This window comes from Episyrphus balteatus, chromosome 2 (genome assembly GCF_945859705.1).
Source record: "Episyrphus balteatus chromosome 2, idEpiBalt1.1, whole genome shotgun sequence".
In the NCBI taxonomy this organism is placed as follows: Eukaryota; Metazoa; Arthropoda; class Insecta; order Diptera; family Syrphidae; genus Episyrphus; species Episyrphus balteatus.
In genome coordinates this window covers 17,731,547-17,753,406 of record NC_079135.1, presented here as the reverse complement: position 1 = coordinate 17,753,406, position 21,860 = coordinate 17,731,547, and the positions used below count along the sequence as shown (strand labels likewise).

Here is a 21,860-nt window from a genome sequence, read left to right as displayed (position 1 = left end):
TTTTCCAAACTCAACTTTTTTTTTAAATTTGATTTTTTTCCAACATCTCCATACAATCAACGCACTGTGTGAAGCCACACACTTTTCCAGCATAACTTTTTTTTTTTGTTTTTAGCTGGGTTTTTTCAACTCTCTTTTTAAATAAAATGGAGCTTGGAACACACTCGCAACACACACATTTTTCGTTGTAATTTTGTTTGGACACAACTCAAGAAATAAACAGTGCGCGCTCTTACCCACTGCGCAATCTTACCTCAAATGACTCTAATTGTTTACACACTACATAAGGGCGTGTGTTAATTGGGTTAAATATTTAGCGGAGGTTAAATTTTTGACAATACATTTTTGAATACAAAAAAAAAATTCAGCTGTCAAACATTTACCCTGCTCTGGGAACCTGTTAAATTTTTATCTTCAGAGGATAAATTATTTGCAGAAGGATTAATGTATTTTATTAATAAATAATCAAAAACTGAAAATAAAGAAATAAAATTGGGAAAGTAATGCAACATTATGAGTGTGTATTAAGAAAAATCAATATTTTTCATTATATTTCACTTTAGCTGTGTTTTATTTTCCTCATGACAAAGATACAAATGTCAAAAACTCATCATCAGCTAAATATTTAACCAAATTAAAACTAAGAAAAAAAAAAATGTCCCGTTTTCGTAAATTGATATTTTTTAAAAAATAAATATATTTTTCTTAATCCAAAAAATAAATTTTTCTATATTAAATTTTTAATTAATACAATCAAAGCTTTTGTTTAAGAAAAATCTGTTGAAATTATTGAGGTTGTAATTTTAAACAAAGTTAGAAGTTAATAACCGTTCTACACTGTGTTAAACTTCAACCTTGTTAAAATAAACGGAAACCACATTGATTTAACTGTTTTTCGGAATGATTTTGCGTTGAAGACCATCATTTAAAAATGTATTTTTATTCAAAATTGAATCAACGTTGACCATACAACATTTTACATTGCGATTGCAGTTGCATGTTTTTATAAAAATCGCAGAGACCGGTTTGGAAAAAATTACCTATATTTTTACAAAACTCTGTTCAACTGTACTAAAAGTACGAAAATAATTCAGAAATGTTTGAAGTTTCGATATATCGATGTTTCCAAGAGCGATGTTTTCAGCATTATTATTTTTTTGCGGAAACATCAAACCATAAATTTTTTTTTTCTATAAAAAAGTACCGAGTAAAAATAGTAAAATTATATGATTAATTTGAATTTTAGAAATGTGATCTTTGAAAGCAAAAGTTAGCTTTAAAAAAAAAAAATTAAAAAAAAAATATGTGTAGGATGAAATGAATTTCCTCTACACAGGTTTCGTTAGTATCGCAATGCATACGGGTCATAAGAAAACTATTGAAATCAGTGAGCATTGGTTTGGATACGAATATCTTCTAAACGGTTAAAGCAATCAATTTCATTCCAAGGAATTTTTTGTAGAACGTTTAAGCCCCTACAAGAATATATCTTGCTAATTTGAAAATAATGAAGTTTCAGTGAATTAGAAATTTTTTAAAAATATAAAATGTTTTATTTTTTTTTTTTTAACTTTGACCTCGAATATCTTTAGAATGGTTAGATTAATGAAAAAAGTTAATAAGACCTTTTTTGTGGAGCAATCAATTTTCAACAAGAATATGTCTTGCGCGTTTGTTCATTATAATTTTTCAATTTGTCACAAAATTAAGAACAAAAAACGAATTTTTAAAGATTTTCTCGATTTTTGGACCTCAAATATCTATTCAACGGTTAGATAAACGAAAAAAGTGTATAAGGCCTTTTTTGTAGAGCGTTCAATTTCCTACAAGAATATGAAAAGAAATTTGCTAAAAAGTCAATTAATAAAAAAATTATTTTTTTTTAGTAGAAGCTTGATGTAAAAATGGAAAATTGCAAAGCGGAGGACCTTCCCATTAATATAAAGAGCTCATATTTGGTGTGTATATTCTAGAGGGGTCTAGCAATCGATTTTTCGGAGTACCAAATCAAAAAAAAATTTTCGATTTTTTTGACCCACCCTAATGCCCATGAAACGTTTCCTAAAGCATAGTCCATAACAATAAAGAAACCCTTTATATGGTTTAAAAGCTCGTTTCCACCTTTTGCCTTATAATTTTCTGTTTTTCACCTCAGGTTTGGGTCATGACCCCCACGACCCCTTAAAATAAGACAGTGTGCAAATAATATCTACAGTTGGTTTTAGTACTTTATTTTTGTGAAAAAGGTTTATTTTTGAATTTTTCCCGAAGATTTGGTAACATTTTCGAAGGTTACAATAGTGACGCTAACCATAAATAATTTACAACTTTTTTTAATTTATTTATAGTTACATAATTCTATAACTATTGTTTTTTTTTTCAACAACTAAAAAATGCTTTAGTAAACAATAATAAATAATAAAACCTCTTAAACGTAGGTTTTCATTATAATCTTTCACTTTTTTCTGTTATATTTAATAGCCTTCAATCCTTGATAATAAAATTAAGTATAAAATTCAATTATTCTATTTGAACCAAATACATTCCATTTGACTTTTCACGCAATACTAATTCCGCTGATGTTTACGTTTAAAGCCTCCTACGTAAGGTTAAGCTTATCTACAAAATTAATCTTAATGATAGATCACTCAACGACTTCATTATTCGAATAATAAATAACAACCACTCAATTATTGTTTTTATTAGTGTTAATCTAATTAAAAATAATATCCTTTGTCCCAAGAGGCCACCATCATATATTGCAGTTTGTTGGCAATGCTGTTGAAAACGAGTTGGATTTTTCTCTATTTCATTTTATTCCAAATGAATGTTAAAGGACAAAATTCGGTTATAACCGATGAAAGTCTCGATTTGGCAAGAGTGGTCCTTTATCTTGCTCGTGAACATATAAGTCGATTTTCTTCAACAGTTGTTATTGCTGAACACAGTTTAACAAATGAAACTGGTATCACCAATATTTTTTTGATGAACTTTTTGTTGCTAAAAATGCATGAAATTCTTTCAATTCAATTGTATTTTAGTGAAAAATTCGATCAACCAAGGGATTATTATATTTTTATTGTTGATTCGGTTGAAGCATTTCGGTAAGTTATCAGCTTTTTTGGAGAAAACTTGACTTAACTTTTTTTTATTACAGAATTATTCGAAGTCGATTTTCTGATAACAAAAATAATCGTCATTTCTATTTTCTCATCGTTCTAACTGAAGTAAATGAGGACTTTGTTGAAGTTATGAAGCAAATTTTCCAACTTTGTTTAGAAATGATGGTCTACGATATTAATATAATTCTTCAACATCCTCAAGATGGTGTTTGTATGTACATTTTGTATCTTTTCAACGAAAACAATTGTCGAGTTATTATGCCGCATCTTTATTTCAAACTTGAAGATCGTAATAGTTTGAAAAAGATAAAACGATTGTTTCCAGAAAAGCTTATTAATTTTCATCAATGTCCGCTGAGAGTTTCCACTCGTGGTCTATCACCTTTTGTAATGTTTAATGGGAATGAAAGTGATCCAAAAGCTGTTGGAGATTGGGAAAATCTTGATGGAATTGAAGGATATTTGTTGAAGTATTTTGCGACAATACTCAATTTTACTATCGATATCCTGCCATTTCCGTTAGAAAGGACTTATGCTCTTGATAATGGAACTACTTATGGATGTTTTGATGATGTAAGTTCGACTTTTGACTAGTGATGGGAACCATCGAATAAAAACTATCAAACTGTCGATAGTTTTTAAAGATTCATTCATTCGATAGTTTTAAATCATTCATAGTTTTTATTCGATAGTTTTTTCATTCGAATAGTTTTTTTTTATTCGATAGTTTTTTCATTCGAATATTTTTCTTATACGATAGTTTTTTTATTCGATAGTTTATTCGATAATTTATTCGATAGTTTTTATTCGAATGAATGAATGAACTATTCGATAGTTCAAATCATTCAGTTACTAAATATCGATAGTTCAAATAATTCGATAGTTCCCATCACTATTTTGACATTGATTTCTTTAACTTAAAGTATTTCTTCCAGCTTATTTCGAACAGAGCTGATATCGTAGTTGGTGGTTTTAGTGCTTCGGATCCAAGTCATGGGCTATTTTCCACATCCCGGCTTATTCATAGTTCACCTTTTATTTATATCTTCAATCCTCAAGAAAAATTAAGCCCGCTCGGTCGTTTGGCAAAACCGATAAGTAACCAAGGTTGGAATTTGCTTGGTCTTCTTCTACTTTTTGGGACATTTTTCCTTATAACAATGCGATTTGTAAGACCTTCGATTCGGAACTTTTTCTATGGTCAAGAAAATACAACTCCTGGACTCAATTTTATTGGTGTGCATTTAGGCTATCCAATGACTCAAACACCTCGTGGAACTTTTGCCCGGTTTATCGTGATGATGTGGATGCTTTTGTGGTTTTTTATTCGAAATGCCTATCAAGGGGCTTTGTATGATGCAATTCGAGGGGATTCATTTGTTCAAATACCAACAGGACTCGAGGACCTCATCAAACAAAACTATCAATTTCTTGTCTCACCAGATATCGATTTGATAAATATATTTCCAAAAAATCGAACAATTGTTACCGATAGTGTGGCGAATTTTGAAAGATATCGAATATTGGAACAATCGACAAAGAATTATGCAACTGTTGCAATACAGGATAATTTTCTTAGTTACATGTCAAAGGAATATTTCAATGGTAGTCATTTGTATTTAGTAAATGAGATTATTTTTATGTATCAAGTTGTTATGTATTTTCAAAAGAATTCAATACTTTTGGAAATATTTAATCGAAAGTTATCGGATTTGACAGTTTCTGGATTGACAAAGCATCTTAGTACATATCATACGGCACATCCAGCGCTTTTTAGTAAGCTTTATGAAAGTCCACCGAAGAAACCGTTTTCGAATGAACGAATTGTTGCATTGTATGATATATATTTTTGCATGATTGGGATGGCGGTGTTTGTATTTTGTTTGGAATTGTTATCGATAAGGAGTAGAAGACTTCGAAAGGTATTGGAATGGATAAATTGAGGAATTTCGAATAGGATATTTGTATTACTTTATTTTACAATTTATATAAACTATTTTTATGGAAAGTAATTGTTCCTGGTTTCCGATAAATAAAAATATGTTGTTTTGATTTAAAAGGCTCTTTTTTAGAACTGGTAGACTTAAGGTCACAATTGATAAAAACCACCGATGCTACTGAGGAAGCTTTGGAAGAAAGAGATATTTATTAGACAGGAATTTACTGTAACAATATGTATATTTTTGAATTGTGTTTGTTTGTTTCTTGTTAAAAAAAATACCACAGATTACTGGATAAAATGAATCTATTCGTACAAATATCATTAGGTATTTTTCGTCAAAATAACCGTCAGTATAGACATAAATCAAAAGATCGATATTTTCTTCTCCAGCTCATATCAGTTTTTTGCCGTTAGACAGAAAATTCTTAAGACAAACTTTTTCTGCTTCTGGGATTTTGGTTGAGTTCAGTTATAGCCTTTTTAAATATCAATTACAAAAAAATCGATTTACAAAATCTTGGTAAAAAAATGATGTTTTATGAAATATTGAGTGCTCAACAGATAGGTACCCAAAAACATCGATTTGCAAAAATATCGACTTTGATATTATCGATTATAAAAAGCTTTAGGTACTGGAATCGATGATTTAAACATCGAGTTTTTGCGGTCAAAACTTCGTGCATTATTTTTATTTCGTCATATGAAATATTGTTACCGTCGCAAAAATATGTCAAATATATCAAATATGTAATTGGAGCAGTGCGTTGATATTGATAATTCGATATTAATAAAAAGCTTTACAATTATTAAATCAAATATAAGAAATGCATAGTTCTAACAGAAATTTTCGGAAAGAAAGTCCATTGAAACAAAAGAAAATATAAATAAATTCGATAGTTTTTTTTTTGATCAAAGTTTATCGTTTAGTCGATATTTTTATCGATTTTTACTTGCGATATAGGTACTATAGGGCAAGTTTAGGATTCGTAAAAAAAATCGAACTCGAGATAACAATTTTACATGACATTACGATGATGGAGAATGCCAAAAAAGTGGGTCCGGCAATTCTGTCTGTCTGTCTGTCTGTCTGTCTGTCTGTCTGTCTGTCTGTCTGTCTGTCTGTCTGTCTGTCTCTATCTGGAGCTGCAGCCTAAACGAGTGAAGTGATTTTCTTCAAACTTAGTAGTTAGCAGTTTTGGTGATTCCCTAGAGGGGAAATTGAAATTTTTTTTTTATGACCAAAACTAACGGTACCTGCCATATAACGGAAATAGAAAAGTTAATTTTTTTTCAAAAATGGCTCTAACGATTTTGATTAAAATTTTTGTGTGTAGTACAACACATAAGAGCCAACTTTTTAAATAAAAAAAATATTTTTTGTACCGTTATTAACGGTACCTGTCATAGAACGGTTTTTTTCGTTTCTGAATATCTCGTACAACATTAACCCGATTCAAATGAAAATTTTTATACAAAAGTGTGTAAGTAAAGATAATATTAAAATTTTAGAAAATTATCAAAAAACGTATTTTTGGTTTTTTTTAAAAATATTTCAAAATTTTTTTTTGAAAAATCAATTTTTTGAAAACGGATTAATGAAAAATTTTGAAATTTAGTTTTAATGTGTAAATTAATTATTTCTTCAAAATGGCATCCCAACTTTTTTTTTGAAAAATGTTAAAAAATTTTATATATAAAAAACTTTTTTTTTAAAAAACGGCTCCTACAATTTTCGAAAAATTTTTTCTAAAAATACCTTTTTATACAAGAAATAAAATGGCATATTTGTTTTTTTTTTTTAAGATAATTTAAAACGGAGTTTAATTAATTATAAAAACAGATTTAATTTTTTTATACTACTTATGAAATTTCTTCAAAATATCAAATTTTTAATTTCTTGAATAAAAAGCTTTAACATTATAGTTACTTTAAGCATAAGAGCAAGTACGTGCGACAGTCGTGCAATTTATTTTTAAAAGCAGTTAATTTTATTTGTCAAATAAAAAAATACAAAATTAAAAATCGATGATAATTTAAAATTAAGTTTGATGATCTATGTATATGAAAAAGTACAATCAATTAAAAACTAATTCATTCCTTTTCCAAAGTTTCTCCGGTCAGAAACAAAAAAAATTTATTGCATTTTTTCATAGATATCGATCATCAAGGTTAATTTTGAATTTTCAAAAGTTAAATATACGATCAATAACCAATATACAAAAAAACAATCGATATAGATTGACATTTTAAATATTATCTTATTCCTTATCGATTTTTCGTTTGTTTCCCAAAATAGATGTCGATTTCTTCTTCTGTCTGCGTTTGAAAGTTACAGATGGGACGTAAACTCTAATTCTAAATACCGTTCTAAACTGAGGTAGAGTTTGATTTATACATGTTTTATACTTAACATACTGTGAACTATATATTTTCAAAAAAAAAAAAATTACATGAGAATCTTATTATTATGTTTTCTTTGTTTTAATTGTACTGCATTGTATTGTAAGGAGAAATGTAAAAAAGTTCTGTTATCGATAACAAAAAAAAATTAGTAAATTATGATGTTGATAAAAATTCCTTAAGAAAAGCCTTTGGTATTATTTTTATTCATTGCAACAAATGCAGCATAGTAAAACCAGTTGATTTAAAACTGTGGTGGGTTTGAAGTGGAATATCGCAATTACAAGTGTTACCCAGCACCTATATACTATACCTTGTAACTGCCAATCTGTCTATCAGAGAACTACAGATGTAAGAAAATATATCTATCAGACCTTTTATCACTATTTTTTTGTTTTTTTGCATAAAACTAATAACCCCAAGACATTTTTCAGATTTCACTCGTTTCTATATCAACAATAAACGCGGATGCTTTGCAATTCGAGTCACGCGATGTATATATTGAAAAATGGGTGTAATTTAAATTTAATTACTTCCATTATCAAAATATTCAACAAAATTACACACCCCAAATGATAATTACAAGAAAAGTTACAAGAAAAAAATTGATAATACAAATTTCTCCATGGATATTTTAAAATTTTTTTCAAACATGTTTCAAAAAGTACTCATAGTCAGCTGCTAATTCCATAATAGCTCAAAAAAAAAAAAAAAACTCAACCAATTCCCCGACAAAGCTAACAGAGCTAAAGTGTAAGTGTAATTTAATTAGACAACTTGTTTTGTCCCCAGGCAATGAATGAGCTGTCGATAGCCACCACTATCATCATCATCATCATGCTACTGTAGAAATTTAATTGTCCGCAGCAAGTCGATTTATTTCTTCACTAAACCACATTCAATAATACCCAATCGAATTAAACTATATTATGTATCTCTCTAACGGTAAAAATATTTAACAAATTAAATAAGTTGCTAATTCGATTATATAATTCCATAAAGACATATATTACTTGACGAAGAAAAAAAAAACTGTCTACTAAACGATGATCGGCACGATACTCTCTTTAAAAACCAAGACATCAAAAATGAATAAATGTGTTCAAAGACTGGTCCCCTGCGGCATCCCACCGAACATCACCACACCGCCACCGGTGGCAGCAGGCGCATTTTGACTCCCTCCATTTCACCTGTCACATTCAGTCAAAACAATTAATCAAAACTCTGAGCCAAAACGATTTGGAATGTTTGTTGAAAGATGCATTCCATACTCTTTAAGATTATTAATTAGAGAAAAAGAGAGAGATAGAGAGAGGGACAGAGTTGGAAGTATGTGAAGTTGAAATGAAAACAAGATCAGAAAATTTATTTGGAATGTGGAACGATTTCGAATATGCAAGTTCCAATGATGACATTCAGATCTCACACCGCGATGATATCCTCAGACTTATTTATACCGATGGCAACGGACAAGTTCCGGAGGTATTACAAAGTTAGGTCGGCCAATGTCCCGCAGCTATGCTAAGGAACTTGTTTCACACATATCGGCGGATCGGTGTGGTGCTGAACTGTCAAGTAATTAAGCGGCAGGCGGGCAATTTGTAAGAATTATGGCAAATTGACGAAAAGAAAATTAAACATTTTTTTTTTTTTCAGCTAAGAGCAAAAGCCTGAATGCGTTCACTTTTTTCCGCGAGAAACACAAAATTAAAAAAAAAAAATAAAACATGGCGACGCATCATGCATTTCAAAAAGCATCTCAATGAGCGATCGTGACCCAAATTATTCATTTAAATTATGAAAGGCAATTTGGCGGCACAAAAATGACTTAAACCTTTCTTCCTGCCTCCTTGTGGTTATTTTGAAGTTATGATCATTGTATTAAAAAGAGCTGAGGAAGACATATTTTTTCTTTAAAAACCTGTGGGGTATGACAAATCACCATGATTCGTGATTGGGTAGAGAATGGGACGCTTGCTATACACAATGCCCTCCGTGATTTCGCTCTGGTCGTTGGGCGGATGAATGTCTATATAGAGCTGTATACATTTCCTATAACTACTTCAAAAAATAATAAAGCTAATCACACGTTATTGAAGATTCTCAAGACATTGCGGTTTTCTTTTCAACTCCGCAGGGGACATTAATCATGTTTTATAAGCATCGCAGATAGTTTGGTTTGGTTTGGTTTTGTGAATTATTTGCATTCACACAATTTGTAGGGAATTTTGATAAGTTTTGTTTGAGTTTTTTGAGTGATTGGTTAAAATCAGGTGATGGTTTGAAAATTTTGACATGATTTGCAGATAGTTATTTTTTTATAACAACTTATTTAGAGTAAATGGTCGATTTCTTTTTCACAATAGTTTTGATGGGAGTTTGAAAATAAATTGTTGTATTTAAGATAAATTTTTCATGTCATGTGGTAGTGATGGGCAGAAAAAGAAATATAGCGATAGAAAATATAGTAATCGATATTTTGATAAATCAATTTTTTTGCGCAAGATCAAAGGTTCTCGCAAAGTAGTTCTAATATATTTTTGTATTAACCCTCTGTCGGCACACGGGTGCGAATTTGGCAGGACAAAAATAAAAAAAATTACGATTTTTCAAAAAAGTGGTCACAAAAAAATATCTTTATAAAGGTGAAAATATATTTTTTTGAAATTGTGAATGCAATATTCGAATTCCTCGGACAATTCTACATCAATTTCACATATTTTTCTCTATAAAATATTGAGACCGAAAAAAGTTCTAGCGACATGAAAAAAGTATAAACCAAATTTGCACCCGTGTGCCTATCACGTCACAAAAAAGAGGTGTGCCTACAGAGGGTTAAGTAAAAATATTATATTCCACCTTACGTTCCCACAAAGGCTTATTCGCATAAATACAATATCGATTATCGTCCCAGTTTTAGGTTACTAACACTGCTCATGTAGGTAATAGAATGCAGCAATCTGCAAAACTTTATACATTAAAGAACAGTGCTAGTCTTAGGAAACAAACTTTTGAATGTTTTTTTTTTTTTTTTTGTGAATTATAATTCACAGTTTCTTAAAATAGAAAGCGGTAAATGTCTGTGATTGCAGACTCTGTTTTATAATTTTGAATGGTTTTTAAAAGGCTAAAATCTGAAATAAACTTTGTCAATTTTTTTAATCTTGTGCCAAACTCTGCGCAAGGGCAGACTTCATCAAGTAAATTTAAGTAATTAAAGGTAGGGTATGCACTTTTTGTGTCTTGGCCAGTGACGAAAAATGTGTTCTATGTTCGTCAAGTTATAGTTTTCTCTGAGAGATTATGTTCACAAGTAGCTTCTGTTTTCTCAGACCTTGATTTTTTAAGATAGGCCACGATAAATCGATCTAAAGGACCTACATATATAATTTATATTGAAAGTTTTGAAAATGGAGTATCGAGCTTCAAAACGGCTAATTTGAAAAAAAAAAAAAAAAAATCGTTAAGAATATAAAAACACACACTTCTCAGCTCTTTTTCGTGCATCAAAATCTATTTGATGTCTATTCTAAAAATATCGAGAGCAATCTGAAATTTTGAAATATGTATAGAAAATCGATATTTCTTACAAAATCGATAAATTTTATTTACTTTTAATTTATTTTAGGATGAATTGATTTTTATAAATCGACATCAAAAGGGCGGGGTATTGCATCAAAAGAGTTTAAAAAATCGATTTTTTTAAATTTACATCGATACATCAATTTTATATTTTTTATCGAAATCGTTTTTCGACAAAAAGTGCCAGTACCATGCTGCCCATAATCTCGTAAAGGCCCTAACTACACTTTTCTTACTTCTAAGTTATAGAGGAAAACACTAAATCTAATATCGCAATTTGCATATAAAAATGAAAAAAATCAAAAGTACATTTTGAATTTTCTAGCTTATTTGAAGACCTATGCTAAAAAAAAAAATGAGAATAATTCAGAGACAATGCCCTAACTCCAAATATGCAAAAAACTCAAAATAAAAAATTTTGTAGTTAGGGCCTTTACGAGATTATGGGCAGCATCGATAAATTGCAGTTAGTTTTGAAGTGTGTCTGTTAAAATGAAAAAAAAAACCAAATTTTGTAAATGTCAAGCACTTAAAAGAAAGCACGAAAAAATTATTTTAAATTTTTTCAAACAATGTTTACCCATTCTAAAATAACCATCGATTTCGTTGTTTTTATGATGACGTTTATTTTTCTTTTTTGCTGAAAATTTGTCCAAAAAATTTTAAAAAAATGTTTTTTGTGCACTTTTTCAAGGACCTACTTAAGACATTTAGGAATTTTAAATTTTTTATATCAACATTTACAGTTTTACCAACACTTCAAAACATTGTGTAACTTATCGATATTTTGTATGGAAATATTAAAAATTAATTCGGCATGTGTAAATAAAATGGTAGAGATCTGAAAATTTGGGAACATTTTGAGCCCGTTCACATTTTGAAATTTACCCTTTTGAAAATAAGGGACGCCCTAATAAAATTAATTATGGGTTAGGCCGACAACGGTCTTAATTGTTAGCTTTTGTCTTCATCTTCAATCAAGTTCTTCAAAATTCTCTTAATACTCAAAAGTGGAATATCCTTAAGCACAAACTATTTTAAATATATCTATCACATTAAAATTCCGCTTTTAAATCAAACAAAATCAAGTAAAAAAAAAAACTATAATTTAATTGAACCTTGTAAAAGTCAATTAAATCTACAAGAACACGCACTTTTTCTAGCTTCTGGTCAATATCAAGTTCAGGTTCAACTTATAATAGATATCTACCTCTCTTGACTATTTCTTGTTTTAAGTTTTTTTTTTTTTAATTTTTATTGAAGACATGCCTTTTCTCTGTGCCTTGTGTGTGTGCGTGTGGATAATAATTTCAATGGTTTGCTTATTGCATTCCAAACAATATCCAATAAACAAGAAAATTAAATACCTTTAAAAGTTTTAGTATAGGAATCTACTTTATACTAACAATTAACTCCTTTGAGCATGGGCAGTATACTCTTAAGTTTTTCAGCCTTTTACATGAAGCACCAATAAAAGCGCTGCACTTAATAATGATGTATCGCGAATTTATCAGTCCCTGTCATCCTATGATATGGCAGCCACGTATAAAAGCCATATGCGTGGCATACAACATTTAGCAAACGCATGTTACAATGAGGGAACCCCTTGCTGTCTGTTAAACAAGCGATGAGATGCTGCTTGTTTCTTTTACCCGCAGTAGGTTGAGTTTCAAATATGGACAAGTTGACGACGCGACGCACGCATGCACAAATAGGAACTCTTAGCTCGGGTAGGGAAAGTGTAAGTTTAAGTCTGTAATGAGCAACTTTGTTTATACACTTTTTACTCCTATTTTTATGACATTAGATACAAAAAGTGATGCCAAATTGAATGAAAATATATGTTTTTTTTTAATTTTGACAGATTTTTGACATCGCAAAGATAAGGTAAGCCTACCTTAAAAAACTGCTACTGTTATTTGTTCTGCAGGGTTAACTGAACCAGCGAATTTAATCAGAGGTAAATCTGCACTGAAATAAAAACTGCAAAATGGCAACACTTTTGCATCGTTAATTTGTTTTCAATACCATAAACTGAACTATAATATTGATCCAGATTTATGGTGACAATTTTTCGTATATAGTTTATACGCATTTAGCGCGGTCGTCGAGTCGTCCATCTACTCAGCTAACTTGAGTTTACTAAAGTTACAAACAGGCAAGAAAGACGTGAAACAAAGTTATAACAAAAAATTAACATTACTTGGAGCTCATGGATAACTATCTACTTATTGAAGATGTGAATGGATACATGCGCGGTGAAGAGAAAAATCGTATTGCAACCATGTCACACTATATATTCGACTTCGACGTTTGGTTTGTGTCGGACTGTCTTTTTATAGACCAACTGGTGAAACCAAACCCCTTCCCCTTTTCTGTTGGTGTCATGACTTAAGCACAATAATGACATATTAAGATTATAAATTGGTAATGTAATTGAATATGGATTAGTTTTGGTTATAAATTTTTTGTGAAAAGTCATTCAAGGCGTGTAGCACGTTTGAATTCTCTTTTAACAGCATTTTTTTTTCAATTGGTTTCGAGTCGAGAGTAAAAATATGCAATGTACATGCGGACATAAATGAAGTTTGTTTTGGCGTTGCTATACTAAAAAATCAAACTAATTGTAAACTTATGCAATTTTGTTAAAAAAAAAAAAAATATTTTGGCATGTGCCAGACACTTGTTTGAATACATAGTTAGCAGCATTTTGAAATTTTAGACAAATTAATAAACTCAAAGACGTGAGTATTATTATAGCCTGAAGTAGAAAAATGTCTGTCGCATAAATGGGGTTTATTTGGCATAACTGGCGCAAAGATTTTACTGATAGATATGAGATTTTTCTTGCGGTGTATGTCCTTATAAGAGGAATTATGTTGTCTAGTCTAGACAGTGATCTTCGATTAGAAAGATAACAAAATATCATTTGCTAATATTGTTTCACAACCAAAAGTGACATGTTTGAGAATATCCGTTAAATGTATGTGGTTTTTTTTTTGACGTCATAACGTTTTATAAATCGATGAACCATGGCAGCCACCACAAAAAAGTGACGCCATTTACTAACGTTACACTCTCGCACTTTTGCAGTGCGGCAAAAATTTCAATTCAAAAATAAAAATAAACTATTTGAGATACAAAAATCCTCTATAGCTTATTTGTAAGATAATAACCTAAAGTTAAATACGTTTGAAGGATTTAAAAAAATTCCATCTTTTAATAAGGTAAATAGTGGTAGAACATAGTTTCAAAAAATTGACTATTTTCTAAACGCGACAATGTAAAGAGTGGAATTTTTGTTTTAATCAATAGATAAATTTATTGTAATACTGACAATGGTATTGAAAAAAATTCTAAAAAAATTCAAAAACAAGCTATTAATGGTTTTCTAAAACTAAAACATGAGGTAGACCTTTGACAAAGAAGAGATTATAGGTAGAAGAATTATTTTTTTGCAATTTGAAAGATAATAAAAAAAAAGTTATGGGTCTGATACGGTTTTTTTTTTAGTCTCTGCGTTTCGAAATAAGAATTTTTGAAAAACACCTACTTATTTTGGGGTATTTTTGGGTGAGTTTTTATATTTTTAAATTTTTTGTAGCATTCAAAAAATCTCAAGCTTATAGAACATGTAGTCTATGACTGTGCGCAAACATGTTATTTCAAAATGGTATTTCAAAATGGTTTTTGACCGAATAACGGGAAAAACAAGATTTTTTGTCCCAAGTTCTTTGACCTTTTTTAACCGTTTTTATTTTTATCTTTTTTAGTACCTACAGGTATAATAGGCATTTATAAAAAAAATTGTTACACTCATGAAACTTGGCAAAAAGTTTGCTTTTGGGATAAGAACCAAGTACAAAAAAAGGCTATACAAACAAGTTGGATGAAAGGGTGTTTTTTCGCGGACAAGAGGGAGAGGGTGAAGTTCAAAAATATACTGAAAAAAATTGTTTGTTTAATATCATCATATGATACATGTTTTCAAGGTAGTTTTTGATGCTGAATCTAATGACATAAAAATAAAGTCAATACGATTGCTCTAAGAAAAGTTATTTCCGATTAAAAACCAGGGTGCTTGTTTTTTGACCTCAACAGGTAAAATATAACCGAAACCCATGTGAAAAACATGCTACACTGACAAAATTGACAGTAAAATCTGTAATTGGTCCCAAAAAGCCAATGATTCGCGTAAAACGTGTAAGAACTTATTTATAAATGCTTGATTTGTCATCAAAACCATCAATAAAATGAATCATGAATGAATTGCTTTTTTTAATGAAATTTGATCGAGTTCAAAAAATTCTAGCTCTTTTTGTAGATGTCTCATAGACCTGATCGATATATATATTTTGAGCTAAGACAATAAGCTTTCAGATGGTATAACATTTTGTACAGGTTGTTAGGGAAAAAAATGGAATCAATGACGTGAGAAGAAAAATTCATGTTTTGTTGCTTTTTTTGATGAAAATGATTGTTTTCAATAAATTATTTTTATACTTTTTGCGCATTGTAAAAATTTAAAAATGGTTTTATTCTTAAGGAGAAATATTTGGCTTTAAATTGCATAATTTTTTTTGTAAGCTTTAATAATAAATAAAATTAATATAATGAGAAAATAAAAAAGGTATGTTTTTTTAGCTTTTTCTTGTAAATTATGATTGTTTGAAATTGACTCATCTTAAACAAAAGCACACAACCTGTTTTCTGATGACGTTATCACGTAAAATCATCGTCTGTAAACCGGCTTTACAGACAACCTCATTTTTTTCAAAATTTTTGTACCTATGACATTAAAAAAAAAATTAACTGACATCTAAAAACTACCTAGTTAGAAAAAAAAATAATACCCATTGTTTTTTTTCTCCAAAAATGAATAAAAAAGAATATATTTTACTTTAATTAGAAAAAAATTGTACTTATCACAAAAACTATTCTTATTTTTTAAAATTTTATTGCTTCTCAATCATAAGGTAATATCGATGAAAAAATATAATAAACTGAAATATCGGAAAGCAGCCACAGTTTAAATAAAAATTTGGAAATTTTTTTAGCGAGGACTTAATGAAAATATTTGCATAATCCCTGATCGAAGAAATGCATTAGGGACATATAAAAAAATATATTTCCTGTGATGTTTTTGTATGTATTAAAATTATAAAATGATAAAAGTCATCAAAATGTGTAAAATTTCATATAGATTTCATAGAAAGTTGATGAAGTATAATGTACAGCATGAATATTCTGAAATAATAAAATATATATACCTACATATAGCTAATTTTGAAAATAAGCCATATTTTTACACAGTTTAATCATAATAAACCTTTCAACCTGTAATGCACATGATCATATTAATTGTCAAGCTTTTAAGCATGTGAATATTTGTATTTCTTAGAACTCAGCAGATTACCTACTGATTAAAAGACGAAAGAAAAAAAACTAAACTCCAAATACTACTGATGTGTTTATCACCAGCATTTCCTGGACACTATGTTGAAGTCGTCTTACTAACAAGCCATTAAATTCAAGGTTTTTCCCACACACAAAAGTAAATAGTTCATCGAACTATGCACTTTTCCACGCCCTGACTAAGCTCTATCCACCAATCGTTTTCTTTTTCACGATAACCCAACAAAACCATCATCTTTTTAACAACTTGTCACTGATGTGCGTTCGTTCTTTAAGTTCTATCGTTTTCGTTCGTTTATCGTTCTCTCTTAAAAAGGGACATGCAAATTGCATGCGAGTGTATTTTTTTTTAATGGAAACATCTGCTTTTACACAGCAAAAGACACAACTTCAACTTAGTCCCGCCGTCAGATTGTCTATGTTTATAATAGTTGTTAGTCTTCTCTCTCTCTTCTAAGTCCATTAAAAAGTCTGTGGTAAATTATGGCTAAACATAAACTTCTGCAACACTGTGCAGAAAAGAACACTCACCTCATTAATTTCATCTTCAAGTGCACGCTGTCTTGTCAGCTCACGTAAACGTTCTCTTCGCTGTTCGGTAAGTTGTTCCAGACGTTTGGCAGCTCGGTCAACTTCATTGAATAACATCGTCACTTTGTTCAGTCTAATTGCGACATCGATGTTATTACTGCTGTTTGTTGTTGTGTTGTTGTTGTTGTTGTTATTGGATGAATTTGTTGCAGATGCAGTTAAGGTACCTCCAGTGATAATGGTTGTTATTGGATTGGATTGTTTGCTCGGCGATGATGATGATGATGATGACGTCACCGAAGATTTGGTATAACTATTTCTACTATTAATATAACTACTACTACTACTACTATTCTCATTACTGCTGCTGCTACTATGGCTATAATTAAGCTTTTTGGCCAAGTCCTGTAATCGGGCCAACGTCACGGGAGCACGTTTCCTCAGATTGTGCAACTCAGAGTCCATTAGAGCCCGACTTAGAGCACGATGTTGGGCATAGAGCTGCCGACGTGTCGGCGGCAATCCTTGTTGATCTGAGGACCGTATTTCACCCATGGTGGTAACAAGACGTTGGCCAGCCGCCAAGCACTGATTCTGGAGCGGATCGATTAGTGTGAATATTTCGCGCCACTTCTTCTGGTCATGATGATGTAATCCTGCGCACTTTTTAGGGACTTGTTCGGCGGCAATGCTGTTCGTGACTTCATCGACGCTAATGAGTTTCACTGAGTGCTATGGGTTTTTTTTTTGTTTTTTTTTTCGTTTAGATGATGGTAAAATGGTTGTGCGCATGCGCCAAGAAGATGATCGTGAAAAAAAAGGAAAAGAAAAAAGATTCAAGAAAAAGAAAAGAGGATAGAGATTCTTAAACTAAAAGCGTTTTATGTATTTTTTGTTGTTGTTTGAAGTCGAAATTCAATTTCTTTTTTTTTTTTAAACAAATGATTACAAATTAGGAAACAGACGGAACACTGTGTCCGTCGTTGTTGTCATATCGAAAAAAAAAACAGTTAAGGAAATGATGAAAAAAATTAGAGAAAAAAAAACTCACCTTGTCATGGTCCCTATTTGTCAGCTTACTCAATAACAGGCTTCGATCTGTGCATACGGCAAGAATTTCACTGAACTGGAAATGCCTTGTTAGGAGTTTCAGACTATTGCAAATTAATTCGATTGTATTCAGGTGGCTGGATTTCTCGATGCTGATTAGAATGGTAAATGTTAGTGGCGTTTCGGATGTTGTTGTGCTGCAAAATAAATAATTTCAAATATAGAAGAGGTCAAAGGAGAAAGGTAGAAAGAAAAAAATTATCAACTTATTAATATGTGTTTAAAAGGATTTGAATTTCAAATTAATTTTTTATTAATATAAGCTAAGCCACAGAATATGATTTAAGATAGTTAGAGGAGATATTGAAAGACTGTTGTGGAAAACTGTTTTCAGCAATACCCAACAAATCTGTTCTCTTCATTTGAGAGGGTATCAGTAAAGAGGTATCCCTATAGCCTTTGCAACACAATAATAACGCCAGTCTTGGTGTTTAATGTATATCGATTAATATATCACTAAAAATTTGGGTAGATATAAATTGGTTGCAGATGTAAGGACTTAATTTAAATGGTCCCTATGGTGTATGAGTAATATTTTTGTATATATACAATATACATGTATAATACCTATGTCGATTAATATTGTTTTCGTATCACTTTTCATGTGGATTTTGTTGACAATTCACTAAGGGTATTTACTGAGCTCTAAGGTCTTAAAGTCTGACGTTAAGAATTAATTTTAATTTGTTAATTTGCCGATTTCGTTCATTGAACGGCGATCTTTTTCGCTTACAGTTTTGTAAAAATATTTTTTTTTTTTTTTTTTTGTAAAAGTTAATTCCGTTTTTTTTTTTAAATAAAGTGTTAAATTAAAAAAATAAACTATTAGAGATACAAAAATCTTCTAAAGCTTATTTGAAAGATAATAACCTAAAGTTAAATACATTTGTAGGATTTTAAAAAATTCTATCTTTTAATAGAGTAAATAGAGGTTAAACTAAATTTAAAAAAATTGGCTATTTTCTAAACGCGAAAATGTAAAGAGTTGAATTTTTTTTTAATCAATAGATAAATTTATTGCAAGACTGAAAATGGTATTGAAAAAAAAAATTTTTTATCTCTGCGTTTCGAAATAAGAATTTTTGAAAAACAACTTCTTATTTTGGGGTATTTTTGGGTGGGTTTTTATCTTTTTAAATTTTTCGTAGCATTCGAAAAATTTCAAGATTATGGAACATGTAGTCTATGACTGTGCGCATGCATGTGCAAAAAATTGGTATTTTAAAATGGTTTTTGACCGAATAACGGGAAAAACTAGTTTTTTTGTCCCAAGTTTTTTACCTTTTTTAACCGTTTTTTTATTTTTATCTCTTATTTTCTTCAACAGATAAATAAATGAAATTTATATTTTAGATAGATAATAGACAGGACTATATCTGTGCAAAATTTCAATCAATTTTGTAGTCACAATTTTGAGATAACTGTAAAATAAAGATTTATTATTCAACAGGTTCTATCTTTTGATCTAAAGCAAATACAAATTTAATTTAACTTTATTGAGCATCCTGATGATGTTACCTTTCATTCGGTATATCACACATAACTCTACATTCACTACAAGCTACACAATGTTAAATTAAAAAACTTGCGAAATACCTCAAAACACCTGTGGAGATCTGTTGATCATGAACAGCCACCAATGTGGGAAGTATTTACCGTAATCTCAGTTTGGAATTTTGACATGGTTGGCTTTAAAAAATTCTAACTTTTTTTCTAGGCATCGCAGAAATAAGATTGAAACATCATATGAAAGCTTTTATATGGTATGAAATATTATGTAGGTTGTCTAAAAAAAATTTATTCAATAGCATGAGAACACAAAATTATTTGTTTTTTTTTGCTTTTTTTGATGAAAATTGATCGAGTTCAAAAAATGTTAGCTCTTTTTGTAGATGCCTAATAGACATGATCGATATATACATTTGAGCTACATCAATGAGCTTTCAGGTGGTATAAAATTTATTATAGGTTATAATATCAAAAAAATGAATTTTTGGGTAATGGAAATAATTTTTTCACTTTTTTCATAAGAAATGATTGTTTTTAATACTTTTTGCTCATTGTAAAAATTTAAAAATGGTTTTATTATTTAGAAGAAATATATGGCTTTTTAATATATATAATTTTTAATATATATAATTTTGTAAGCTTTTAAAATAAAAAAAAATTAATATAATGAGAAAATAAAAAAGGTAATTTTCTTAGCTTTTTCTTGTAAATTATGATTGTTTGAAATAAATAAACGCTTCAATTGAATCATTTTAAAAGCACACAACCTGTTTTCTTACGACGTTATCACGTAAATCATCGTCCGTAAACCGGCTTTACAGACAACCTCTTTTTTTTAATTGGATTTTTATAAAACCAAAATAACAACCGTATTCGTATAGAAAAATAGTTCTTAGTGAATAGTTCTTGGTGATAAATGAGAAATTTAAATACACAACACGTTCGTAGTCTCTTAAGCCCTCAAAGCAGTTATTTATGTCCTAAGTTAGTTGTTAGTTTAGTGTGCACAAAATTTAGTATCTAAAAAAAACCCTGCTTCTTTCTGTTTCGCATCAAAAAATTTGGCACGCAATTTTTTTTACATACAAAATATTTTCAAAAATTGTAGATAAATTGGGCTAAGCCGTCACTGACATTAAAGTAAAAATAAAAATAAATAATATAAAGAAAAAATTTTCAAAAATTAATTCAAATCATTCGACTAAATTTAAGGAAAGTTCTTTGAACTATGGCAGCTTGATTCAAAATCACGAGGTGAAACATTTGAGTTAAAAATTTTTTTGTTAAAATTAAAATAAAGTTAAGCTTTGTTTTCTCATTTATCTATTAAAATAAAAATAGACATGCATTTAGAAATACATTTGTTATCGCAAGAAAAATTTTCATTTCTTTTTTATTCCATCAAATATACACAAAAAAGCGTTCCCGGAATACTTCCAAAACTGAATTTCAAATGGTTTTAATCTATTAAAATCAATGCATATTATTTAAGTCAATAAGTTTTTGGTATTCCTCTCTTAACATCACTGGTGCATTCACTACGATATAATAACAAAACTATTTTGTTTTAAATTATTAGATAAGAAACAGAAAAAAAACAACAACAATGATCAAAACGTCATTTCCGGGAACGCTTTAGAACTCTAAGCAAATGATATAATGTAGTTTTACCGACATTATTATTTCTATTTTTGGTAATTTTAGTCAGAAATCAGAATCCTATCGAAATATGGCTGGAATATAAACGTTTATAAAAAAAAAAAACTACAAAAAAAACTAAAATTTAGCCCCAGGTTAGGTAATAAATCCCAATCGGGTTTTAGGTCTGTATTTAATCTTCGTCGGAGTTTCGAAATGTTATCTTCTTAAAATTATTTGTGTTGGTTTTGGATGCTTTTTTTAATTTTCAATATTTCAATAAATTTTCTGGAACATTTGAATCGTTTATTTCAGAAACAGCATAAGTCTACTTTTTCCAAAAATTTTTTTTTTTGGAAATTTCTCATTTAGGTATAGTTATTCATCTTCTGGAAAAAAATTAAGTATGTCAGACCCCCCAAAATACGAAAACTGAAAGAAAAGGGTTCAAAATATATGGAAAAATTTCACCCGGTGACAACATTTTTGACTGTTAAATACATGACTTTTTACCAGTTTTAAATTATTTTGGCAGCAATCTTGACACGCACCCCCTTTTGTTACATATCTATAAAAAGGTAAAGAATTACTCTATCTATATCTATTAAATT

General features: G+C 29.7%; 1 protein-coding gene across 5 annotated transcripts in view; it reads right to left on the bottom strand.

Annotated features, from left to right (window-relative positions):
- LOC129908710 (uncharacterized) overlaps nt 1-21,860 on the bottom strand; it is a 218,323-nt gene that overhangs the window by 37,832 nt on the left and 158,631 nt on the right. For all 5 annotated transcript variants that reach the window (XM_055985432.1, XM_055985433.1, XM_055985430.1 and 2 more), the window contains 2 exons: nt 18,044-18,239; nt 16,993-17,724 (listed from right to left, as the gene is read on the bottom strand). In XM_055985432.1, coding sequence (XP_055841407.1) covers nt 16,993-17,724; nt 18,044-18,239 — 928 coding nt within the window. The remainder of the gene's footprint in view (nt 1-16,992; nt 17,725-18,043; nt 18,240-21,860) is intronic.